The following is a 23,993-nucleotide window of genomic DNA, read 5'->3' as shown; positions in this document are numbered from 1 at the left end:
ACTTAGAAAAATAGGGTATACAGATGAATGTCCATTTTGTATCTGTGTATTCAAAGTGGTTAGGATAGATATATAGTTACATTCTGTTAATGAATAGAATTATTTGTTCTAATGGTGTTTGTAAATAGGATCTTAAGTTCGCATCTTGTACAGCAATTAACCACTAAGAAGAATATATGCAGTGTGTTATTTGTTGAAATTGTACTTCCGATTTGATTTGAAACTGTCTCATTGCTATCTGTTTATCAATAAAATTTTCAAATACAAAAAATAAATAAATAAACAAAACAAAACAAAAAGTCCTTCTCAAAAACAAACACAACCAAACACAAATGAAAACCCAAAAACACTGGCCCTCTACCTCAGCAGTTTCCCCACTATCCAAAAAATAAATGGAAGTAAAATGAACAAAATAGCACCTGCAGTGCACACCTGTGCACACACACTAGTTTTGTTCTTGGGAGCTCTTGGCAGGGTATGGTCAGGAGCAAGGCCCGCCCTCCCCAGCCCGCTTGGTCTCACCCTCCTAAGCCCTGGAGTGCAGGGGATTCTACAGTGCTGAATCTAATGTGCCGCACAGCAGAGTGGGCTGCAGCCCTTTCCTGTCCCAGTGACGCGGACCCCGAGGTGCAAGGGTGGAAAGCCGAAGCCCTGGCTCCTGGAAGAGGGCAGCAGAGCAGAGTCCAAAGGCGCTGGTTTATGGCAACTCATAAAAACTCTAGGAAGAGATTGTGCCCCCAAAGTGGAGGGGACAAGAAAGGCCTCAGTGGGCATGAGCAAGTTGAAGGGACCTCTGAGGGTGCCCTGTCTGCCCTTGAAGGGCCCTCACTGTGAATTTCTGGCCTTGCCCCTTGGTTCCGGGCTCCGAGACCCCAAGAGCTCCACTGCCCAGGGCAGGAGGAGGACAGTTGTGGGCAGGAGGGAGAGTCTAGAGCCTGTGCCCCTCCTTGGCAAGCACTGTCCACCTGCAGCCCAGGCCCTGGGCGGAAATGAGCCCCATCCCCAGTGCTCTCTGGCTGGCTCTGGAGCCAAGGGTGGGGTTCATCACTTCAGGCTGGCAGGCTGTCACTGGACTGTGGGTGCCCAGGGACCCAGCGGGCACCTGCCTCCCCACCCCCTCAGCCATTCTCTTTCTCTGGAGCCCTATCTTCCCTTATATGGTGAAGGCAGTTCCTAGAGGAGGGGAGTAAGGACAAAGGTCGCTCTCCTGCAGTCAGCTTGCCACAACTCCCAGAGATCTCCCAGGTGGCGGCAGCCTCCTCTGACAGGTAAGGCCACTTGGTGGGCACACACCGGGATCATAGGTAGTGGGAAGGAACAGGGTCCTTGCTTCTCATGGACAAGCTGGGGCCAGCTATAGCACCTTGGGTGGGCTCGGGGATGAGGATGGGCCCTTGAGATTCTGGAAAGAGCAAGGAGCCCAACAAGTCTGTCCTGGGCCTCCAAGGGAAGAAGTGTGAAGCTGTTCCCTGTGGCTGGCCTCTCCCTGCCCATGCTGGGCGTCACTTGTCCTACATTGCCCGGGGCTGAGGCAGGTCTTGGGGCTCAGAGTTTCTAGACTTAAAACCAAGACTGCTGCAGACATACCTCACCAGTTTCTTCCTCCTCAGCTCCTCTCTTTGTCCATTTTCTTCCTAGTTGAAGGGGTTTCTTTCTTTCTTTGTGTCACCATTCCTCAGAAATTTCTGAAATCTCAGGGTCCTCCCCTCCTGATCCCAATTGTGAGCCACAGAATCAGGATAGGCAGAGGCAGAGGCAGGGCCTGGTCATATGGGGACATCTCCCATCCACAGAACTGCCCCCCCCATGTGGTCCCATTAAGCTCCCACCAGACCTAGCCCTAGATCTTAGGGCACACTGGCCACCCTCTTCCAGGGTCACCTGCTCAGACATCCTCCTGTGACTAGGCCCTGAGATGAAGGGGCTGCAGGCTGTCCAACCCTTGCCTTCCCAGCTGGGGAAGTAGGCAGGTGTCCTGTGACTGAGGGCAGGCATCTGCCCAGCTCAGAGATGAATGACTGGGGACTGAGACCCTGGGGCTCCCTAAAGCTGTACCCCCAGAGTCACGGGGTAACAGATGGGAAAGCTGGCTGGAAACAGCAGGGACCTCATTCCTTCTAGGGTCCTAGAAGTGCCTCCTATTCCACAGTTCAGTCTTTCAACTTCAGTATTATTTGTTGAGCACCTGCTATCAGCTAGGACTCAGGGCACAGAGACAAGTCTGTGTAGGTCAGGGAGCTCATGGACCAGGGATCTATCAACAGATCTTTTCATCGTGATGTGGCGGAGGGCAAAGAGAGGCATCAATCCAAGGCTGCAGGCCGGAGGGAAGGCCTGTGGCTCTGGAAAGACCAGGAAGAACTGAAACCTAAATCGAAACTGGAAAAGCATGTGTGTTGGGAAAGTGGGACAGGTGGGGAGGGCTTGGCTGAGGGCACGACAGGCACACAGAGGGGTGAGAGGCAGCCTGGGTCGGGGGCCAGGGCCAGTGAGCAGGCTGGCATTTCTAGAGGGCATCAGAAGGGCAGAGTGAAGGGATGGGGTGCGGAGAGTCTAGATGGATAGAAAGACTCACTAGGGGAGAGCAGGAGTCGAGCACACTGCACAGATGGCTGACTTTGAGGTCTTAGGGTGAAGACATCCTTTTCTCAGGCTTGGGACATAGAAGAGAGGGGCCCAGGAGTGAAGCAGTCATCAAATGAGTTCAACTCGTTCAACTCATTCAACACAAGAGAAAAATGAGCACAGATCCAACCTGGGGCCTTGCTGGCTGTGTCAGGGGCAAGAGGAACCTGTACCCGCCCTGCAGTTTAGGGGAAGCAGGAGAACTGAGGAGCTCCCAGGATCAAGAGGAGAGACATCTGCACTGGCCAACAGGAGTTGGGGGCAGGAACAGCTGGGGGAGGCCATGGAGTGGCCCAGGCCACTTTTCAGAGCCAGCTGTCCCTTTGCTCACCCTTGTCCCTAGTGAGGCTGCCTGTTCAGACTTGTGCAGCCCCAGCTTGCTTTCCCTGCAGGGAGGCCAAGTGAACCCTGAATGTTCTCAGCTGGACTGGACCTGTCCCTCTTGTCTACCATTAAATCCTCCAGCTGCTGGGTCTCTCCTGGAGTCAGGGAAGGTTCCTGGAGGGGCTGTTAGAGGTCATCTATGTAGCTGCCCATGCTCCTAGCTCATCAGTGAGGAGAGAGGCCCATGATCCAGAGCTACCAGAGTCTTGTCTAAGAGAAAAGGGTGACTGGAGTATTCACATTGGTTGCTGAACCTGGGCTTCCCTGGGCTCTTACTGTGGAGGAACACCTGATGGAGGGGACAGTGGCACACAGGGACATCAGGAGGAGCCTGGCTCAAGGGACTCCTACTAGCACACAGCAAGCTGTCCGTCATAGACTAGTGATCCAGATCAGCAAGGGACACCAATCAGACTGGACCAGCAGCTTGGTCTCTGGAATCCCAGAGCACCAGAAAGAGCCACCTCCCCTTGGGACTCAGAGCCCTGAGTCTCCAAGTGACCATTTATTATTCCAAGATGTGACTCAGAGTCAAAGTGCAAGGAGAGATTAGCTGCAGAGATCCACAGCTGTCAGTATGCAGGGCCTGAGCCCCAGGGGCCAAATGACCTTTCATTCATTAGTCACCTGTCCAAGGAGCAGTCAAGCAGGTGGATGGTAGGGTGGGGGACTGGGGATGAGATTAACCAAGGACAGGAAGATCTCCACCCTGGCTCATCACAGGATCTCCGGGGATCCTGTCTTCAGAGTACCCATACTCCACCTCCCAGCAGCAAAAAATAAAGCAGCCAGGTCCAGAGCCCACCCTTGGTAATTCAATCTGAACCCCTCGGGCCTGAGCTGCAGAGCATTAGTATTTTTAAAAGCTTCCCAGGTGATTCTGATTAGCAACTGGAGTAAACACCACCACAAGTCAAAACAAAGCACCAAGCAGCCGGGAGAAAGCTGGGGAGGGCGTCTCCTAGCTCAGTATGTAGTTTACTCTGTCATTCATTCATTCATTCATTCATTCATTCATTCATTCATTTATCTTTCTCTTCTCCACTGTCTACCTTTTTCCATTCATTTATCCAGCAAATGACTAGTACTTTACTAAAAATTGGGAAGTTAGTGCTGAGAAAGCAGAGAAGGTCCTGGCCTTGGCATCTACATCTTCTGGGCCAGCACAGCAACAATGGAAAGGTGTACGGGAATAGCCGGGGAGGAACAGGAGATTACTGCATACAGTTTTTCTTTTTTTTTTCAGTGCTTGATTTGAGCCAAGGTCTGTCTTTTTTCTCTGTTTCTATTTCTCTCTTTGGAAACAAGGTCTCACTATGTAGCCCAGGCTGGCTTCAAACTCATGGCAATCCTCCTGCCTCAACCTTCTGAGTGCTGGGATTACAGGTGTGTACCTCACTCCTGGCCATAGCTTTTTTAATTTTTTTTATTTTAGCAGAATTGAGGATTGAACTCAGACCCTTGCACTTGCCAAGCAAGTGTTTATTCTACTGAGCCATCTTCCTAGACCCCCTTTTTAATTTAATTTAATTTAATTTTTTTACATGGCTCCTTTTTAATTTTTAATGTTTGATACAGGGTCTTGGTAAGTCACTAAATTGTCTGGGCTGGGCTTGAACTTTTAAACCTCTTGCCTTAGCCTTCCAGAGTAAGATTATAGTATTATACCACCATGCTCTGAGGCACACTTAAAAAAAAAAATTGTGACAAAATAGTCATACACTTTTGCATTTTAGGTTTTTGGGGTTTTTTTTTGGTGGAACCGGGGATTGAACTCAGGTGCTTGCGCTTGCCAAGGAAGCACTTATTCCACTGAGCCATCTCCCCGGCCCCCACTTTTCCATTTTACCTATTCATTTATTTATCTTTTTGAGATGGGCTATCCCTATGAAGTTCAGGCTGGCTTGAGCTCACTTTGTAGCCCACGCTTGTCTCAAACTCACAATGGTCCTCCTGCCTCAGCCTCCTGATTGCTGGGATTACAGGCAGGCACCATCATGCCCAGCCATTTGACCTACTTCATAGTATACAATTCAGTGGCATTTAATATATTCACAATGTCATGCAACCATCACTGCTGCCTAGTTCCAGATTTTTCCACCATCCCAGACAGAAACTCTGTCCCCATTAACAATGGTTTCCCGTGTCCTCTACCCCAGCCCCTGGCAACCCCTGCCTCTATTTCTACCTATTTACCTGTCCTGGACATTACATATAAGCAGAGTTGCATGATATGTGATCTTCTGCCTCTGGCTTCTTTCACTTAGCACAAGTTGCACCTGCACATCAGTACCTCACTCTTTCCATAGCTGAGTATCCTCCATTGTGTAGCTACACCCCTTTATTTCCATCTGCAGCTGGACATTTGGACTGTTTCTACCTTTGGGCTACTGTGAACAGAGCTGCTATGAACTTCAAGAACTGCTATGAACTATTGCAATACTGGTTTTCAGTCCTATTGAGCGCACATATTTTTAAGTTCTTTATTCTCTCTTCTTTTTAATGTATTTAGGACAGGGTGTACAGGGTATACAGAGTCTCACCTACAAAGATCGGACTCGTAGTGATTCTCCTGTTTCCAGCCTCGCAAGCACTGGGATTACAGGCATGTGCCACCACACCCAGTCTCAATTGCTGTCTCAGCGCGCCCTGGGGGTACGGCCAGTATGGCACGCCAGGGATTGAACTCCAGCCACTGCACTCTGCCCAAGCAGGCACTTTAATCCACTAGTTTTTCATTCTCTTAAAAACTCTATATTAGGGGCCGGGGAGATGGCTCAGTAAAATAAGTGCTTGCCTGGCAAGTACAAGGGCCTGAGTTCAATCCCTGGTTCCGCAAAAAATCAAAACAAAACAAAAAAAAAAAAAAACCAAAAAAACCCCCTCTATATTAGGGCCTGCCAAATAGCTCAGTGAATTAAAGCACCTGTAAGCAGGCACAGAGGCCAGGGGTTCGATCCCTGGCCCCGCTCCCTGGGTGCGCTGAGATGGCAATTAAGCCTGGGTGTGGTGGCGTGGGCCTGTAATCCCAGCACTTGGGACTCTGTAAACAGGAGAATCACTATGACTCCAATCTAGTAGTGAGACCCTGAACACCCTGTAGACCCTTTCCTAAAATACAGAGGGAAAAAAAAAAAAAAAAAAAACCTCTTTATGTTTTTTCTTTTTTAAGACAGGGTCTTGCTATGCAGCTCAGATGGGCCTTGAGCTCACTTTGTAGCCCAGGCTGGCCTTGAAGTCAAGGCAGTCCTGCCTCAGCTTCCTGGAGCCTGAGATTATAAGTATGCACCAACATGTATGATTTTCTTTTTATTATTATTATTATTTAATTTTATGTATTTGGCACAGGATCTCACTATGCAGCTCAGACTCATAGTGATCCTCCTGTTTCAGCATTCCCAGCTCTGAGATTACATGTGCTATCATACCCAATCTTGGTGGCCGGCTTGGTGAGCCCCGGGCGGGGCTGGCACTGGCGTGTGGTAATGGGGATCGAACCCAGGGCCTTGAGCTTGCCTAGGTAAACGCTTAGATGGCTGAACTATCTCCAAGGCCCCTGTATGATTTTATTTAAATCAACCATGACTTTGATAAAAGGTTTTTAAATATGAAATTGTTGGGACCTAGCTAAAGAAGGCCCTGGAATGCCAGGCTATGGGCGTGCTTGTGCTGCAGGTGAAAGGGAGTCAGGGAGGCAGAGGCATCATGACCAGAGCAGGGTCACAAGGCTGGAGACTGGACCCTCAGCCAGCAGGGCCCAGCATGTGGAGTCAGCGCCCCTTCTGCCACCAGCGCTGGGCCTGCAGCCACCTGGCACATTGTGCCCCCTGGGGGTGGGCTGGAAGGGCAGACCAGAAGCCCAGCACACTCCAGCTCTGTGGCCTAGCTCCCGCCCATCTTGTCCCCTAGGCTTCTCCACCATGACCAAGCTGAGCTCCCAAGTCAAAAGCTCCCTCAACATCACCACCCCGGGTGTGCAGATATGGAGGATCGAGGTGAGCCCGCTACACAACGGGAGAGGGCGGGTAGAGCCTGGGGAGCTCCACGCCTTAAGCCCTACCTTGTGGCTTCCGGGAGCACCTGCTGCCACCTGCTACCAACCCCTCTCCTCACTGCCGGCACCCCCCACACACTTGCTCCACCTCCTCCCCATCCCCCACATCCCCTCTTCCTCACTTTTCCCTTTTATTCTTTCCCATCTGTCTCTCTACTTCCTCTAACTTCCTGCTGTCACTCATTTCTTTCTGTCCCTGCTTCTGTTTCCTCTCTCCTTTCTCCTGTGTCAGTGTGTTTTCTTTCTCTCGTCTCCCTCTCCCTTTTTCTCCACTCCTTCCTGGCATGCATCCCCCTGGTCAGCTTCCTCCTGTACCCCCTGACCTCATTCTCTCCTCAGGCCATGCAGATGGTGCCTGTTCCCTCCAGCACCTTTGGGACTTTCTTTGATGGTGACTGCTACGTGGTCTTGGCTGTGAGTGCTCGGGCAGGGCTGGGGGCTCAGCAGAGAACAAAGCCCACAGTGGTGGTGAGTCAGGCACATAAGGCTGGGACAGTGGAGAGAGACAGCATTCCTGGTGTGCCAGGTGCCCAGCCCAGGCACCCCCCAGGGGTCAGAGGCCTGTGTGGGTGAGAGGTTCTTCCTGTCTTCATCTCATGGAGCTCATGGCTCAGGCAACTGCAGTGGATTCATAGTCTTGGGGGACCTTCTGAGTTGGTGCAATACCACCTCACGCAACCCCCCATTTCTAACATCTGTAGTCATCTTCTTATCACCTTCTTGATTTTGCCACACGCTGGTATCCCCTGCACTATGAAAGTATCTATATCTTTCTTTCTTTCTTTCTTTCTTTCTTTCTTTCTTTCTTTCTTTCTTTTTTTAATAGTACCAGGAATCAAACTGGGGACCTTGCACTTGCCAGGCAGGCACTTATGCCACTGAGCTATATCTTTATATGAAAAAAGAAACTTTAAAAAAAAATTTGTATATATTTAGTACAGGGTCTACAGGGTCTCACTACATAGATCAGACTCATAGTGATTTTTCCTGTTTTCATCTTCCCAAGTGCTGGGATTACAAGCATGTGACAACATGCCCACTATCAATCACTGTCCTGGCATGCCCCAGGGGCTGGGTCCAGTACAGCATCCGGGGATTGAACTCAAGCCGCTGCACTCTACCTAAGTGGGCATCTTAATCTGCTGAGCTATCTGGCTGGCCCAAAAGAAACTTTTTAGATATACTTTAAGACTCCCTTTTAGAGGCTGGAGAGATGGCTCAGTGGTCTAAAGCACCTACTTGGAACCAGCTTGGCAAAGTACAGGGACCATGGTTCGATCCGCCAGCACCACATGCCAGCCAGCTGCGCCCCCTGGTGGGCTGAGCTGCCCCCCCACAATAAATAAATGTTAAAAAAAAAAAGACTCCCTTTTAGATACACTTATTTGAGATTATAAGTGCACATCATCAAGTGAAAAGCAGCATCGCATCTCATAGTCTCTAGAATGTATTACAGGAATTTGCATCATTGCACAGGCAGTCATCTTCCAAGTCTAGCAGTGGATTCCTCCACAGATTGAAAATGTCCAGGAGGAAAAAAAAAAAACAAAACTGTGCTTGAGCATTTTCTGGTTATTGTTCCCTAATCAATACAGTAGAACAGTTTTCCCCAAGCACTTATACTGCGTTACATGATATAAGCAATATAGAGATGGTTTTAAGTATATAGGAGGAACTGGGCATGGTGATGCCTGCCTCTCATCACAGCACTCAGAAGGCTGAGGCAGGAGGATGGAGAGTTTGAGACAAACCTGGATTACATATATGACCCTATCTAAAAAAAAAAAAAAAAAAAAAAAAAAACTGGAGCGGGGGAATGTGTGTAGGTTACACGCAAATACCATGCTTTTGGGAAATGCTGCTAGAGCCTAAGCCAGTTATTTCCAAGATGGAGTGTGGGGTTAGAGAGAAGCCACCTGCCTCCCATCTCAGGAACAGAGCTGAGCTATGAGTCTAGGCTCTGACCACCTGCCCAGTGGCTCCCCTGTGCCACATTCTTCAGTTCAGCCCGCACGTGTGTGGAAGATGGGGTGGTGGTGGGGCATGGAAGCCCAGGACCTCAGGCACACTGGACACTCCTCTCCCCAGATCCACAAGACTGCCAACAACCTGACCTATGACATCCACTACTGGCTCGGCCAGGACTCATCCCAGGATGAGCAGGGAGCAGCTGCCATCTACACCACCCAGATGGACGACTTCCTGAAGGGCCGGGCTGTGCAGCACCGGGAGGTCCAAGGCAATGAGAGCGATGCCTTCCGCGGCTACTTCAAGAAGGGCCTTGTGTAGGGAGCGGAGCGCTGTGCTCGGGAGGCAAACTGGGTGGGAGATGGGGGCTGAGCTGAAGAGGCAGGGATGCTGGGCCCAGAGTGCTGGTTTTCTTCACCTTCCACACCCTCCCCTTATTTCTACTGCTGCCCTGGCTGTAGCCCTGGCCCTCTGAGCATGCTTCAAGCTGTCTCTGGAGGCCGTTCTGAAATCCTGTGGTTCCAAACACTGTGAATTTCTATCAATCGGCTCCTGTCTGAATGTCCTGGGGAGCCTGTGCCTATGGGCTGCAGGGTGTCACACCACGCCTCATTCCCTCTGCTAAGAAGCAGATGCCCATCCTCCTCTGGGCAGGACTCTCGCCCTAAAAGCTCAGATTTTCCAGAAAAGTCTGAGACCCTGGGAAACATGTGCTCTAGAGCCAGTTGCCATTGGCCTGTAGGACAGGCTGGGCCTCTCTCCACCTCCCCGTTCGTCTTGTTCTCCTCTTCCCACATCATTGCCCACACCTTTGGGTACCTAAGCAGCTCCTCACTCTTCTTTTCTTCCACTTCAGTCCCCACCTCTGGGCCCTGGCCTTCCTGACTCTATCTTTGCAGGTGCTGGTGCAGGAGTGGGACTAGCATTAGGGCACGAGGATCTAGGGTACAGACTTTAGGAGCCACTCACTGTCAGGGTTACATGCAAAGGCAGACCACAGGCTGGCCTCGCACCTGCAGGAGCCCTGCAACAACCACTTCCTTATAGTATGTGCCCTAAGCACCTCACTCACCTCATGCTATGAGGGAGCCCCAAGGGCAGCCAGGCAGCCAAAGACTTAAGGCACAGGGGCCTGGCACCCCTTTAGCCTTGCTCTCCTGGATGGATTCTTTTCAGGATCCAGAGAGGGGGCGTGGCCTCTGGCCTGAAGCATGTGGAGACCAACTCCAGCAATGTCCAGCGGCTGCTGCACGTCAAGGGCAAGAGGAATGTGGTGGCTGGCGAGGTGTGCAGCCCCCTGGGACACTGGTGGGGGGTGCTGAGGAGGGCTGACATGCAGGTAGGAGTGGCCCAGAGGTGAGGCTGATGGATGGGCCCTGTGTGGGGTCTGGACTGTCCCTGTGCTCCCTAGGTGGATATGTCCTGGAAGAGCTTCAACCGAGGGGACGTTTTCCTCCTGGATCTCGGCAAGCTCATCGTCCAGTGGAATGGGCCAGAGAGTAACCGCATGGAGAGACTCAGGGTAACCCTGACCTGTCCTGCCCCAGGAAAATTTGCCAAACCTCTGCCACAGCCAGACCAGCTCCCTACCCCTGCCCCTGCAATTGGCTGAGTATTGGGGACAGTACCTGAGTTTCCACATGCATGAGAGAGGTGTGGTAGAGTTGGTATGTGTGTGACTAGCTTGTGGCGAGGCTTTTCAGGTAGAGCATCCCCACAGTGTAGCAGACCCCAGGCCAAGCCTTGGGATCCAGGGGTGAGTGACAGCGAGCCCCTGTCAGTGGAGAAGGAGAAGGCCCATGGCAGGAAGGAGGTGGCTGGCAGGGTCCGCAGGTGCAGCAGGAGCTGAAGGGTAGACGCAGATCTCGCATAAGGGGAGCTTATGTGGCCAGATGTCTGTGGAAGAGGCTTAGGTTTTCTGTCCTATGCCCTAAACCATTGAAAGCCATCTGACACCCACATGGAGGTCGAGGGAACCTGTGCCCACGCAGCTGCAGCAGAGGCCAGGGGTGCCCAGGTCCTGCTTGGCAGGTGGAACCCCAAACTTACCTGGACGCTGAGTGAAGGTGAAGGGAGGCATTGAGCTGGAGATCCACAAGGCCAGGCTGCATCCTGCTTCCTGGGCTGGGGAGATCAGAGTTTTGGACATCTGTCTTCTGGGAAGTTGGATAAATAAGACGAGCACAGAGAGCTGGGCTGGAGGTGAAAACGAGGCCTCAGCTACCGTCAGAGCCTGAGACCTGACAGACAGCCTCTGAGGGGTCTTTAGCCCCAGAAGGTGGGAGCCTCGGTGTGTGTGTAAGGGTGGCTCTTCCCTGGGGGGCTGAGTGTGTGAATGTGCTCATCATGTTCGTGGGAACTTGTGTGAGACTGCTGTGGGTGTCCACATGAGAGAGAGAGAGAGAGAGAGAGAGAGAGAGAGAGAGAGAGAGAGCGCATTGGTGGGGCTATGTGTGCACTGTGAGTGTACATGTATGCTTTGGGACCAAAAAAAAGCAGGAATAATACTATGATCTTCAAGACTTAGCTCTGGTGGAAAACCATGTCAAACAAAAGGCCAGGCAAGTACCCCAGACCCCTTCTGCCAGATGAGGAAGCCAGCTCTCTCCCCATCTTCCCTCCTCCACCTTCCTCGCATACCTTAAAAAACCATCCCCAGGTCTTAAGGCTGTTGCGGGGTGGCCAGGGGCTCCCCTGGCAGAGTTGAGGATGGTGGACACTGCTTTGTCCCTTGCCACCTTTCTGCAGGGCATGACCCTGGCCAAGGAGATCCGAGACCAGGAGCGCGGTGGGCGCACTTATGTGGGCGTGGTGGAGGGGGAGAATGAGGCGGCCAGTCCGCAGTTGATGGAGGTGATGAACTACGTGCTTGGCAAGCGCATGGAGCTGAAAGCAGCCATCTCCGATTCAGTGGTGGAGCCAGCACTCAAGGCTGCCCTCAAGTTGTACCAGTGAGCACTGGCTGGGCTATTCCTGGGTGCTAGGGACTTCCAGGGTGGGCAAGGTGCTCTGGCTGAGAGGCTTGGGCCCAACCATCTATGTCTCATTCTATCTGGCAGCGTGTCTGACTCAGAGGGAAAGATGGTGGTTAGGGAAGTTGCCACGCAGCCGTTCACACAGGACCTGCTCAGCCATGAGGTGAGAGGGCTGGGCCTCAAACAGCCTGGCCCACCTGTCCCCATGCCAGGTGTCCTTACTCCAGGGGGCTGCAACAGGCTTTTACGGCTGCTGTGGGGTGGCCAGGGGCTGGAAGGAAGGCTGGCCTAGCCCATTGCCAGCAGCATCATGAGGCTCTCAGCTGGATTTTCTCTCCTGATTCTAGGACTGTTACATCCTGGACCAGGGGGGCCAGAAGATCTTTGTATGGAAGGGGAAGAATGCCAATGCCCAAGAGAGGAAAGAAGCCATGAACCAGGCCTTGGTAGGGACAAGGACTGGGGAGAAGGGTCAGGACCCTGAGGGAAGCAGACAGCAGCAGGAGGCCAATGGTCTGTGGCCAGGGAAGATTCTGGAAGGATAGGTGAACTCAGTATCACACAGAGGAAGCTAAGAATGACCTGCCTCTCATTTGTAATAGGGTAGTCCTCCCTGGGAAGGATAGGGCTGGGACTGGCCTCATCCAGCTATTGGAGCTGAGGGGCCATTGTGCAGCCCTCTTGAGTTCTTTGCATACCAGAAAGCCAACCACTAGGCAACCTAGGGCTTCTCAGCACCCAAGCTGTCACCTCCCCATGCTTGGTTTAGAGAAGGAACAAGGAGGCTGAGTGAGGTAGGAGGATTGCAAGTTCAAGCCCAGCCTGGGCAATTCAGTGATTTGAGAACATGTCTCAAAATAAAAAAATAAAAGAGCTGGGGATATAGTTCAGTGTGAAGGAACTGGGTTCAACTCCTAGTACTACAAAAAGGGAATTGGGTGAGCTCACAGTCAGGGCCATGTCAGAGTCTGGGGTGATGGTTGGAGCTGGAGTTAGGAAGTCACATGGGCTTGAGGTCAGTGTTGGATTGAGGCATGGGCTCAGGGTTATGGTAAGGAACTGAGCAATAGGGTTAAGGGGAAGTGGGGTCAAACTAGGAGTCAGATTTAGCCTTGAGGTTGGGATCAGAGTTAGATTTACAATAGTACCTCAGTTTGTGAACTTAATTCTTTCCATGATTCTGGACAGAAATTGAATTGGACAAGGCATTACTGTATTAGGTTTAGGGTTAAGATGAGGCTTGAAGTAGTTTCAGGTCTGACCTTGAAATTGGATCACAATGAGGTTAGATTGGGGTTAGCACTGGGATTGGGGATGGGGGCATATCTGAGGGAGGATCTGACTGGAGGTAGAGCCAGCCTGTGGCTTGTGCTGCGGTTGGGGGCGGGAGAGGAACACAGCTGCCATTCTCTTCCCAGAATTTCATCAAAGCCAAGCAGTACCCCATGAGCACGCAAGTGGAGGTGCAGAATGATGGGGCCGAGTCAGCTGTCTTCCAGCAGCTCTTCCAGAAGTGGACAGTGCCCAATCGGACCTCAGGCCTGGGCAAAACCCACACCATGGGCTCCGTGGGTGAGGGCAAGATCTTGGCAGTGGAGGAATCCAGAACCAGGAACAGGGCCAGTAGGGGAATTACCTGCCTTCCACCCTCCTCTGATGGGTGGATTCCAGGCACCCTTTATCCTGGCTTGGGGCTCTTCCCAGCAGGGTGCAGACTCCAGGGGACATAGGTGAACTCGAGTATCACACAGAGGAAGTTAAGAATGACCTGCCTCTCATTTGTAATAGGGTAGTCCTGCCTGGGAAGCAAACAGCTTCTATAGATATTTGCTGAGGTCATGCTTGGGGCCAGGCTCCTAGGGGGAGGGTGAAGGGGCAGCACAACCCGTATCACAGTGGAGCAGGTCATCAGCACTTGACGCCTTGCTCTTGTCTCCCTACCCGTGGCTTCTCAGTGAGGCTTTGATGAAGCAGACATGTTAGAGTCATGCGGATGTGGTTCTGTGCCATAGCTCTGCTGTTCTCTATCTGCAATGCTGGGTGAGCTGCTCAATCTCTTCTAGCCTTGCTTTCCTCATCTATAAAATGGGTCTAATAATTGTAGCCACCATCCAGGGTTGTTGTGAGGACCTGGGGGACCTCGGCTGGTGACAGTTGGTGTCATGATTCCCTCCACTCCAGCCAAGGTGGAGCAGGTGAAGTTTGATGCCACATCCATGCACGTGCAGCCCCAGGTGGCTGCCCAGCAGAAGATGGTGGACGACGGGAGCGGGGAGGTGCAGGTGTGTGTGTGATGGGGCTTGTGCTGGGTCCAGAAGGGGTGGTGGAGGCCGGCCAGACCCCTACACTAACTTGATACTGGCCCCAGGTGTGGCGCATTGAGGACCTAGAGCTGGTGCCCGTGGAGTCCAAGTGGCTAGGCCACTTCTACGGAGGTGACTGCTACCTGCTGCTCTACACCTACCTCATTGGCGAGAAGCAGCACTACCTGCTGTACATCTGGCAGGTCAGGCTCCGTCTCATCCCACACAAGCCCAGCCAGCTCTGCTGCTCTCTACCATGCACCTATCAGGCTTGAATGTCCCTGGTGACGGTGTACCACCTTAGTCCCCATCACTGTTGCACATTCCCTTCCTCTGCTCTGCCATCTGTGTCCAGCTAGGGAGGAGCAGGGAGAGGATTGGGTCTGGGGTGAATGGTGTGGACTCTCCCTGAGCAAGGGGCAGTAAGGAGGAGAGTAGGTTGGGAGTCGAGGTGGGTCAGGGCTGGGATGAGGCTGGAGTCAGAACTGAGATCAAAGTCAGGCTGGGTTGGGGGCTGGTGGGGAGGTCAGAACCGGGGACAGAGCAGTTGCTGAGACTGGCCCCACCCTATCCCTTCCTTCCTGCTCATCCTCAGGGCAGCCAGGCCAGCCAGGATGAAATCGCCGCCTCAGCCTATCAGGCTGTTATCCTGGACCAAAAGTACAATGATGAGCCGGTCCAAGTCCGCGTCCCCATGGGCAAGGAGCCACCCCACCTCATGTCCATCTTCAAGGGACGCATGGTGGTCTATCAGGTGTGGTTGCTGGGCTGGGGTGGGTGAGTGTCCAGGAGACAGGAAAGAAGATATAAGGAGGGGGTTGAGGGTGAAGTCCATTCTTCATAGGAGAGGACCCTTCAAGGCTCCTTCACTTGTGTGGAACTGGTAACAAAAACAACCACTTAGTTTAGAAATACACATAATGGGCTGGGCACGGTGGCCTGAGTAATTTATCAACTGAGCCAGACTCTGTCTCAAATATTTATTTATTTTATTTTTGTATTTTAGTAAGGGTCTACAGGGTCTTACTACATAGATCAGACTCATAGTGATCTGCCTGTGTTCCACCTCCCAAGAGCTAGGGTTATTGGCGCATGCCACCATTGCCAGTCTCAATCACTATCTCAGCGTGCCCCGGGGGCGAGGCTGGCACGCTGGGGATCGAACCCTGGCTGTTGCATCTACCTAAGCAGGTGCTTTAATTCACTGAGCTATTTGACCTGCTCTTGTCTCAAACATTTAAAAAAATTTTTTTTGGATAATTTTTGAGACAGTCTCCCTATGTAGTTCAGGCTGGCCTTGAACTTGCTGTTATCCTCCTGCCTCAGTCTTCTGAGTGCTGGAATTACATATATGTGCCCAGCACATTTAAAAATTATTTTTGAAAAGCTAGGAATTAAAAAGAAAGAAAAAAAGAAAATAAAAATCCATAATGAGCCCTCACCATGAGCAAATGCTCTCTGTCCTTCATGCTCCAATTCTTTGAATCCTCTTTATGAAAAAGGAGGTCTTATACGAGGTTTGCCAGAATGATGCACCTGTCCAAACCACGCTGGTGCCTTCCAGCAAATTGAAATAGATACGGGTGTGCAGCTGTTTAAGCAATGATCTTTATTGAACACCTTCTAAGTACACAGTCCTTTGTAAAGCACCAAGCTAGGACAGGGTTAGCAATCTCCTACCACATTCTCTGGGAGAGGACAGTCACATGGTTGTGTTCAAAGCCACACAGGGTATAGTCCTGTGGGCCTGGGCAAAGAATTCATGGTGGAAAGGGAATTTGCAGGGGGTCGTGATATCCAGGACAGAGTTGAAGGGCTTAGCAAGTGTCGTGTGAGGGCTTGCAATGGAAGGGGCTGGGCCCAAGGCTGGGGCAGGGGAAAGGCCCAGGGGGACAGCAAGAAGCCTGGCCACAGAATCCCTGGGGTCAGATAGGGAGGGAGTGGTCAAGTCACCTGGCTTCCTCATCATGTGAGGGCTCCACAGCACTGCCGAGGCCCCAGTTGTAGTCTTGAAGCTTCGGGGAACCTTGCATGTTTCTGAGCAGAGGAGAGTGAGGAGCAAAGCCAGGCTTAGAAAGATTAGCCCAGCTATGGAGTGTCAGAGCAGCTGGTGGGTGGGGAGAGCTTCTTCCCTGGTTCTCTCTGTCCCTTCTTTCCTTATGGGCCCTGTCTTCCCGCCCTGTCCCCGTGCTGCAGGGAGGCACCTCCCGCTCTAACAGCTCGGAGCCTGTGCCCTCCACAAGGCTGTTCCAAGTCCGGGGAACCAGTGCCAACAACACCAAGGCCTTTGAGGTCCCAGCCCGGGCCACCGCCCTCAACTCCAACGACGTCTTCATTCTCAAGACCCCGTCCTGTTGCTACTTGTGGTGTGGGAAGGTGGGTGCTGAACACAGAGGGTGCCTGTTCTCAAAGCAGATGGGTTGGGTCGGGTGGGAGTCCTGGTCCGGCAGGTTCTGCTTACGGGTCTCCAGCTGCTTCATCGCTGTCTCCTTCTGTGCCCCACCTCTGACCATCCCCAGATCCTCTGCCTCTAGGTCAGAGCCCATCTCTTGTTTGTCATGGGTCCACCTGGGTCTGTGTCTGTGTCTCCCAGTACCTGCGTCTATCCTTGTCTCTCCTGTTGTCTCTGTCCTGAGGACCCCACAGTCCTTCTCTAACCCTCTGTGGACTCTCTGTCTCCTCTGCTGTTCCCTGGAGTATCAGAAACTAGAGAGGGATGAAGAGTTGTCCCCATGGGGCTGTGTGCTCAGGGCCCTGGTGCACACAAGTTCTCTTACAGTAGGCAGGGGGTGGGTAGGATGGGACCCAAGATGCCTCCCCCAGCACAACTGACCCACTCTCCGCCCAGGGCTGTAGTGGGGACGAGCGAGAGATGGCCAAGATGGTTGCCGACACCATCTCCCCAACGGAGAAGCAAGTGGTGGTAGAAGGGCAGGAGCCAGGCAACTTCTGGATGGCACTGGGCGGGAAGGCCCCCTATTCCAACACCAAGAGGTAACTGCACTGCTGCCTCCAGCTCATGCCTGATACTGGAGGGCCCCGACCCAGAACCTGCAGCAGGCATGGACAGCAGACTTTGTGGACCAGGCCCCCAGGGTGATGAGGAGGCCAGGGCAGCCGATGGCCTTAAAGTCCTTTGGGCACAGTGCTGTGACCACACTGCTCACCAAGGGATCCCCAGACCCAGGATGGGGGAGCTTCCCTGGCAAAGGGTGTTCCTAGCACAGGAGTCAGTTCAAAGAGAGGGGCAGGGGTGACTATTTGTCCTTCAGGAAGAATGTGCCAGGCTGGGCAGTGTGGCCAACTCCTGTAATCCCAGCCCTTGAGAGACTGAGGCAGGAGGATCGCTACAAGTTCAAGCCTTGTCTAGGCTATAAAGTGAGTTCAGGGCCACTCTGAAATGCATAATGAAACAATTTCTGGAAAAAAAGAGACCACAAAAAGAAGAAAAAGGAAAGAGGAGGTGCCAGAGCCCAGCCCTGCCCTTTGGTGCTGACAGAGGCCTGGGATATTGAGGAGACCTAGCCACAAACCTCTTTGAAATGGGTTTTGTGGCAGGACTGTAGCTCAGTGGCAGAGCGCTTGCTTAGCCTGTGCAAGGCCCCAAGTTCATTCCCAGAACCAAAACAAAAGCAAAAAGCAATAATTTTGTCTAGAGAATGCCTATGATCCCCAGCAGGAGGGGGCAGAGGGAAGATGGCAGAGAGCTTCCTGCCAGGGCTATGCGATGCACGTGCAGGACAGGAGGGCATCCTGCTCCTCATTAGTTGGACATCTGGTGAGGAGATGCCTTTCCATGCCCGAGTCCCTCAGAGTTCTTGTCCTTGAGCCTCTGCCCCCCACCTCCTTCTGCCGACTTGGTCTCCCCTCCACCCTGCAGGCTGCAGGAGGAAAATGCAGTCATCTTGCCCCGGCTTTTCGAGTGCTCCAATCAGAGCGGGCGCTTCCTGGCCACCGAGATCCCTGACTTCAATCAGGATGACTTGGAAGAGGATGATGTGTTCCTGCTGGATGTGTGGGACCAGGTAGGATCAGGGCCTGGGGATTGTGCCCACGCCCCAAATATCGATCCTCAGGGCTCAGTAAGCATCAGGGTTTTCTTGGAATGGCGCTATGAACAGCAGGGACTAAAGCAAAAGAGGGAAGGGGTGTTGTGCCCAGAGGGGCTCCAGGGCAGGATAAAGCCCAGGTCATTTAGCTGGGTAGTGGCAGGGTCAGGGCTGTACTAGTGGACCTCTGGGGTAAACTGAGGCAGGGCACTATAGGTCAGGGAGGTGAGGAACACCTGATAGCTGGGGCTTTCCACAGGTCTTCTTCTGGGTGGGGAAGAACTCCAACGAGGAGGAGAAGAAGGCTGCAGCCACCACTGTGCAGGAGTACCTCAAGACGCACCCCAGCGGCCGAGACCTTGACACCCCCATCATTGTGGTGAAGCAAGGACATGAGCCCCCCACCTTCACGGGCTGGTTCCTAGCTTGGGATCCCTTCAAGTGGAGTGTAAGTGGCCCCAGCCCTGCCTGGTCCTCAAGCTGAGCATCCCCACCTCATGGCACAGTTGGTAGGGGCACCTCCCACAGCCCTTCTGTTCTTTGGGATTTATAACCTGCTTATTTGTAAAAGGGCAACAGGGAGCTTAGAGTGAAAACTAGGGCTGTAGGAGGCCCATTCAGCCCCTAGTGAGGGACTGGGGAGGCAGTCTATTAAAACAAGTTAAACTGGTTGTGGTAGTACATACTACTTGTAATCCCAGCACTCTGGGAGGCTGAGGCAGGAGGATAGCAAGTTCAGCCCAGCCTGGGTAATTTGATCACTTAGTAAGATATTGTCTCAAAAAGAAAAACAAAAAAGGTTGGAAATGTAGCTCAATATGAAGGTCATAGGTTCAATCCTCAGTGTTACAAAAAATAAAACAACAAAAACAGGCTAACTGTGGAGCCTGGTTTGTATACTACATGTAAAGCCAAGCTTCTGTATATGATAGGTAAGGTCATACATATTACAGGTAAAATCCATATTTTTAAATTAATTAGAATTCAGCTAGGAGGGGCCGGAGGATAGCTCAGTGGAGTAATTACTTGCCTGGCAAGTACAAGGCCCTGAGTTCAATCCCCGGTTCCAAAAAAAAAAAGAAAAGAATTCAGCTGGGCATGATGACAAATGCTGTAATCCCAAGCACTGTAAAGGAAGAAGCAAGAGGATGAAGATTTTGAGGCCATCCAGGGCAGCATAGCAGGTTTGAGGCCAATCTGGACTACATAGTGAGAGTTTGCTAAAAAACAAAACAGAAAACAAACAAAGAAAAAAAATCATTCAATCCCTTTGTTAGTCACTTTTCTCCCCCCAGTACTGAGGATTGAATCCAGGATCTTTGTACTGAGTTTAGACCCTTGTAAATATTTTGAGACTGTCTTGCTAAGTCCCTAAATTGGCCAGGCTGAGCTTGACCCTGTGATCCTCCTGCCTCAGCCTCCTAGACCGCTGCTCGCCACAATTTAAGTGCTCAGTGGCCCTTGTGAACAGTGGCTGCCCTATTGGACAGTGCAGCTAGGGAACATTTCCATCACCACGGAGACTGCTCCATGGGGTTGCTGACAGTACACAGTGTTTCTAAGGGACAGACAAAGCCAGTGGGCTGGGGAACACCTGTCGTTCCTAGCATTTGGGTGGCATCAGGGTCTCCTGTGTGAGTATGTGAATGAAGGAATGAGCTGCAGGAGAAGCCAGTGCAGACTCTGGGGGAGGAGGAGCCGCTAGGCTGAGGCAGTGAGGTGGCACTGAGAAGCTCTGGCTTGCTGCCTTGCCATTTATGAACTAAATTCAGCCCATCAGCTATGGAGGTCTTTGAACACACACACGCACGCACGCACGCATACACTCATACACACATCATTTTTGAGGACAGTGAGCTTCTATGTCCCTAAACTCCTCTATTGAGTAATTTAGAGTCCCCAGAGCCACCAGACAAGGCCTCCATCCATCTGGGTCCCCACTTCCTGACAACTGGGCTTGCATTTCTTTGGGTGCCAGGCCCTGGAAGTGGGCTGCAAGGGGGACCCTTCTGCTCCCTGCTCTCCTCTAGGGTAGGGCTTCCATCCTGCACCCCAGGACCCCTGAGCACCCTGGAGTTTGAGCAGTGTGGGAGCATTCTCAGTGCTGCCTCTGTGGGGTGAAAGGGGATCACTTCTCTTCACCCATAGCAGGCAGAGCCAGGACAGAGCCAGCCTTGCGTGGTCCCCTTGGGCTATCCCCACGTCTAACCTTCCCAGAGGCATCCTCTGGCCTCAGCCCAAGGCTTGCCTTCCCTCTTCTCAACACCTGGCTCAGACCCAGGCCCTTCCACCCTGGAAGGAAAAGTCTTTTGTCTCCTCTGCAAGCCCTGGGTCTGATTTGCTATTTCCTTTACACACAGAACTCCAGGTCCTACGAGGACCTGAAGACGGAGCTTGGAAACTCTGAGGACTGGAGCCAGATCGCAGCGGTGAGTGCAGGGCAGGTGGCCGGGGAGCAGTCAGGGCCAAGAATGTTCCATGGGAGACTCCTGCATCCTGTGTCCTTCTCTCTTCCTGCTTCTTCTGGAAGTTATTGCTGTTTAACTCCAAAACCTCTGGCTGATTTGTCTGTTTCCTCATGAAATGGTTTTCAGTTATCTTTTGCCATGCTGGAGATCAGACTTAGGCTCTTATCTATGCTAGGCAGGTGCTGTACCACCAAGCTACATCCCCCGGCCCAGGTTTTGATTTTTAGTACACAGAGGTATCTGGATGGTGGGGCGGCATATTAAAATGCAAATTTCAAGACCCCCAAGTTTTTTGGTCATAGGGTTTGACTCTGCATCCAGGAATCTATGTGTTTTAAATAAAGGGCAGAGTAACTCAGTGACTTAGCAAGATCCTATTTCAAAATAGAAAAAAAGACTGGGGATGTAGCTCAGTGCGAAGGCCCTCTGTTCAACCCCCAGGGCCGCCTAAGGACCATACTTAGAGAACCAGTGACATCTCCCCACACATCCTTGCTCTTGAGATCCCTTCTTCCAGTAGAATAAATGCACCTCCTTTGATCCTTCCATTAGTTAACAGAAGTGTACTGAGTCCACAGGCCTGGGAATATGAAATCAGAGCTTTTCCTTCAAGAAGTTCATGGGCTCATAGGAGAGACAAGACAGAGGCAACTCTACAGAACACCATCAAGGGTCTGAGAGCAATTTCCCGGGCACATGGGGCAGTCAGCACTCACAAGCTCCACACCCAGAGGCTGAGAACCCCACTGCGCTCACCAAAGCTTTCTTGGTGGATGAACAGCACAGCCTGGAAAGGACAGATAGGTCAAGGCTAAGTGAATGTATGATGACACTATCAACAGATAAGAAAGAGAGTCATAAATACACAAGTAGATCTCAAACTCTAGAGGGAGTTATGAAGAAGTTAATAAGTTGTTGAATAAAACAGTCACTCACTCAATAAATTTATGGAAAAAAATAAAAATAAATTAGCACACCAAACAAAACAAAATGACAGTCACTCAAATGACACTTTGGTCGGGTACAAACCACTAAGCTGGTAGTTGTAGGGTCCAATCCCTGGAAGTCTTCATGAAGGTGGGGCCCTAATTAGTGGCTTCCTTTCCTCTAGGAGATCACAAATCCCAAAATGGACACATTCACGGTCCATACCAGCTTCACTTCTGGGCCTCTGCCCATCTTTCCCCTGGAGCAGCTAGTGAACAAGCCAGTAGAGGAGCTTCCTGAGGGCGTGGACCCCAGCAGGAAGGAGGTGAGTGTGGCCCTCCCTGACAGTACCTGAAGATCTGGCCTCCAGGGCCACCCTGGTGAACCAGACAGACCTGTCCCTCCTACTTTCCTGCCAGCTCGTGTCCCTGGGGGACAGAAACCAGAGAAGCCTGAGCACACTAATCATTTTTGTGCTAAGTGTCACAAAGGTAAAGTACAGAGGGTAGGGAGAGTATTACAAAAAAGAACCTGATTTAATCAGAAATTTCCTTCTGAAATGTGAACAGGATTGATTAAATTTTTGATTATTTTAGACAGGGTCTTAAATATTCCAGGATGGCCTGGGCTTGAACATGGGATGCTCCTGCCTCAGCCTCCTAGATTATCAGGATTAAAGGCATGCATCAGCATACCCAGTTCACATTTACATTTTTAAAAGATAGTGCTAAGTCAGTGAGCAGCTCTGGGAGGCTGAGGCAGGATAGCAAGTTTGCAAACAGCCTGGGCAACTTAAGGACTTAGTAAGACCTTGTTGCAAAATAACACATTTTATAAAACAAGAGTCTCAGGGTAGCTCAGTGTAAAGGCCCTCCGTTCAATCCCCAGTAGAAATGAACTATCAGTCTGGCTGCCCAGTGAAGGATAGACTGGAAGGTGGCAAGAGCAACTGGAAGGAGAGGAAGCAAGAGGGCAAACCCCTGTCAGGCTGTGTGGCAGCCCTGTTCTTGGAGGCACCCAGGACTCAGCCAGATTGAGGTGCATGTTCGGGGGCCAGCAATTCAGAGGATCTGGGGCAGAGCTGGAGCCCACAACTTGGCACACGGTTCAGCTGGTTATTTGCAGTACAGGGACAGGTCTGGTGGGAGGACAGCAGGAAGATCTTGTCAAAATCTGTCTGCCTACCCTGTCGTTGTTGTCTTGTTCTCCTCCTTGTCCCCTCATCCCTTCCCCGCCCTCCCCCTCCTCCACCTTCTCCTCTTTCCCTCCTCTTTCGTTTCTCCTTTTCTTTCCCTCCTTGCCTCCGCCACACTCTCTCCTGGGGTTGAACCCAGGCCTGCATGCATTGCTAGGCAATATGCTAGGCAGTGCTCTACAACTGCTTGGAGGACACTGTCCTGTGCTCTCTCTTGGATTCCCCCATCTGGCCAGTGGCTGGCAGCCCAGGAGGCACTTGTGTCCTCACTGTATCATCGGGAAGTTCCCAGTAAGAGTGACACCTAGCCCAGGTCCTGGTATATAAAGGGTTTTATGAAGGGCAGCTGATGATACTGCCTGTTCTACAGCCAAAGCAAAGCAGGTTCAGCCAGAGGGGAAGTGGTTTGTGTGATGCTAACTAGCTAGCTGGAAAGCCAAAGCAAGAATCAGGTCTTTTAGCCAGGCATGGTGATGCATGCCTTTAATGCAGTACTCAGGAAGCTGAGGCAGGAGGATCACCACAAGATCCAAGCAAGTCTGGGCTACACAGTGAGTTCAAGGTCAACCTGGAATACATAGTGAGACTGTCTCAAAAATGACAAGAAGAAAAAATCAGGTTTTCTGAGTGCTCCTTTCCCATCATGTTGCAGGCCCATAAAGGACATATGTACAATGTTTCTAAAGGGCAGGGCAACCAATGTTAAAGATAGCTCACTATGCTAGAAGCAGTTGAAGAAACCGTTTCCCAGTTGAGGAAGCCTCAGATTTTAAAATCAGTTATCTATAACTGATTATTTTTAAATCCTGGAAGTAGTGTGTTTCCTTGTGAGAGAGCTGAGAGTTCAATATCAAGTGTGGAGGGGAGGAGAGATTTTTTTTTTTTTTCTTTTCTTTTTTTGCAGAACTGGGGATTGAAATCAGGCCCTTGCGCTTGCCAGGCAAGTGCTTATTCTACTGAGCCATCTCCCCAGCCCCTGGAGGAGAGATTTCAAGTCCTTTCTGGTTGCTTTGAACTTGGAAGGGTACTGGTAACAAGAGTGGGG

The 23,993-nt window shown here is 51.5% G+C and overlaps 1 protein-coding gene across 4 annotated transcripts in view; it reads left to right on the top strand.

Annotated features, from left to right (window-relative positions):
• The first annotated feature begins 1,211 nt into the window (after positions 1-1,211).
• Positions 1,212-23,993, top strand: part of Vil1 (villin 1) — a 49,085-nt gene continuing 26,303 nt past the window's right edge. For all 4 annotated transcript variants that reach the window (XM_023723026.1, XM_023723027.1, XM_023723025.1 and 1 more), the window contains exons 1-19: positions 1,212-1,268; positions 6,919-7,004; positions 7,403-7,477; positions 9,152-9,348; positions 10,208-10,316; positions 10,443-10,553; positions 11,780-11,982; positions 12,091-12,169; positions 12,354-12,452; positions 13,425-13,578; positions 14,188-14,288; positions 14,375-14,512; positions 14,905-15,063; positions 16,506-16,685; positions 17,158-17,303; positions 18,190-18,334; positions 18,618-18,806; positions 20,719-20,787; positions 21,938-22,078. In XM_023723026.1, coding sequence (XP_023578794.1) covers positions 6,930-7,004; positions 7,403-7,477; positions 9,152-9,348; positions 10,208-10,316; positions 10,443-10,553; positions 11,780-11,982; positions 12,091-12,169; positions 12,354-12,452; positions 13,425-13,578; positions 14,188-14,288; positions 14,375-14,512; positions 14,905-15,063; positions 16,506-16,685; positions 17,158-17,303; positions 18,190-18,334; positions 18,618-18,806; positions 20,719-20,787; positions 21,938-22,078 — 2,370 coding nt within the window. In that variant the 5' untranslated portion in view covers positions 1,212-1,268; positions 6,919-6,929. The remainder of the gene's footprint in view (positions 1,269-6,918; positions 7,005-7,402; positions 7,478-9,151; positions 9,349-10,207; positions 10,317-10,442; positions 10,554-11,779; positions 11,983-12,090; positions 12,170-12,353; positions 12,453-13,424; positions 13,579-14,187; positions 14,289-14,374; positions 14,513-14,904; positions 15,064-16,505; positions 16,686-17,157; positions 17,304-18,189; positions 18,335-18,617; positions 18,807-20,718; positions 20,788-21,937; positions 22,079-23,993) is intronic.

This window comes from Octodon degus, unplaced genomic scaffold, assembly GCF_000260255.1.
Source record: "Octodon degus isolate 3935 unplaced genomic scaffold, OctDeg1.0 scaffold00096, whole genome shotgun sequence".
In the NCBI taxonomy this organism is placed as follows: Eukaryota; Metazoa; Chordata; class Mammalia; order Rodentia; family Octodontidae; genus Octodon; species Octodon degus.
This window is presented reverse-complemented; position numbering and strand designations above follow the sequence as displayed.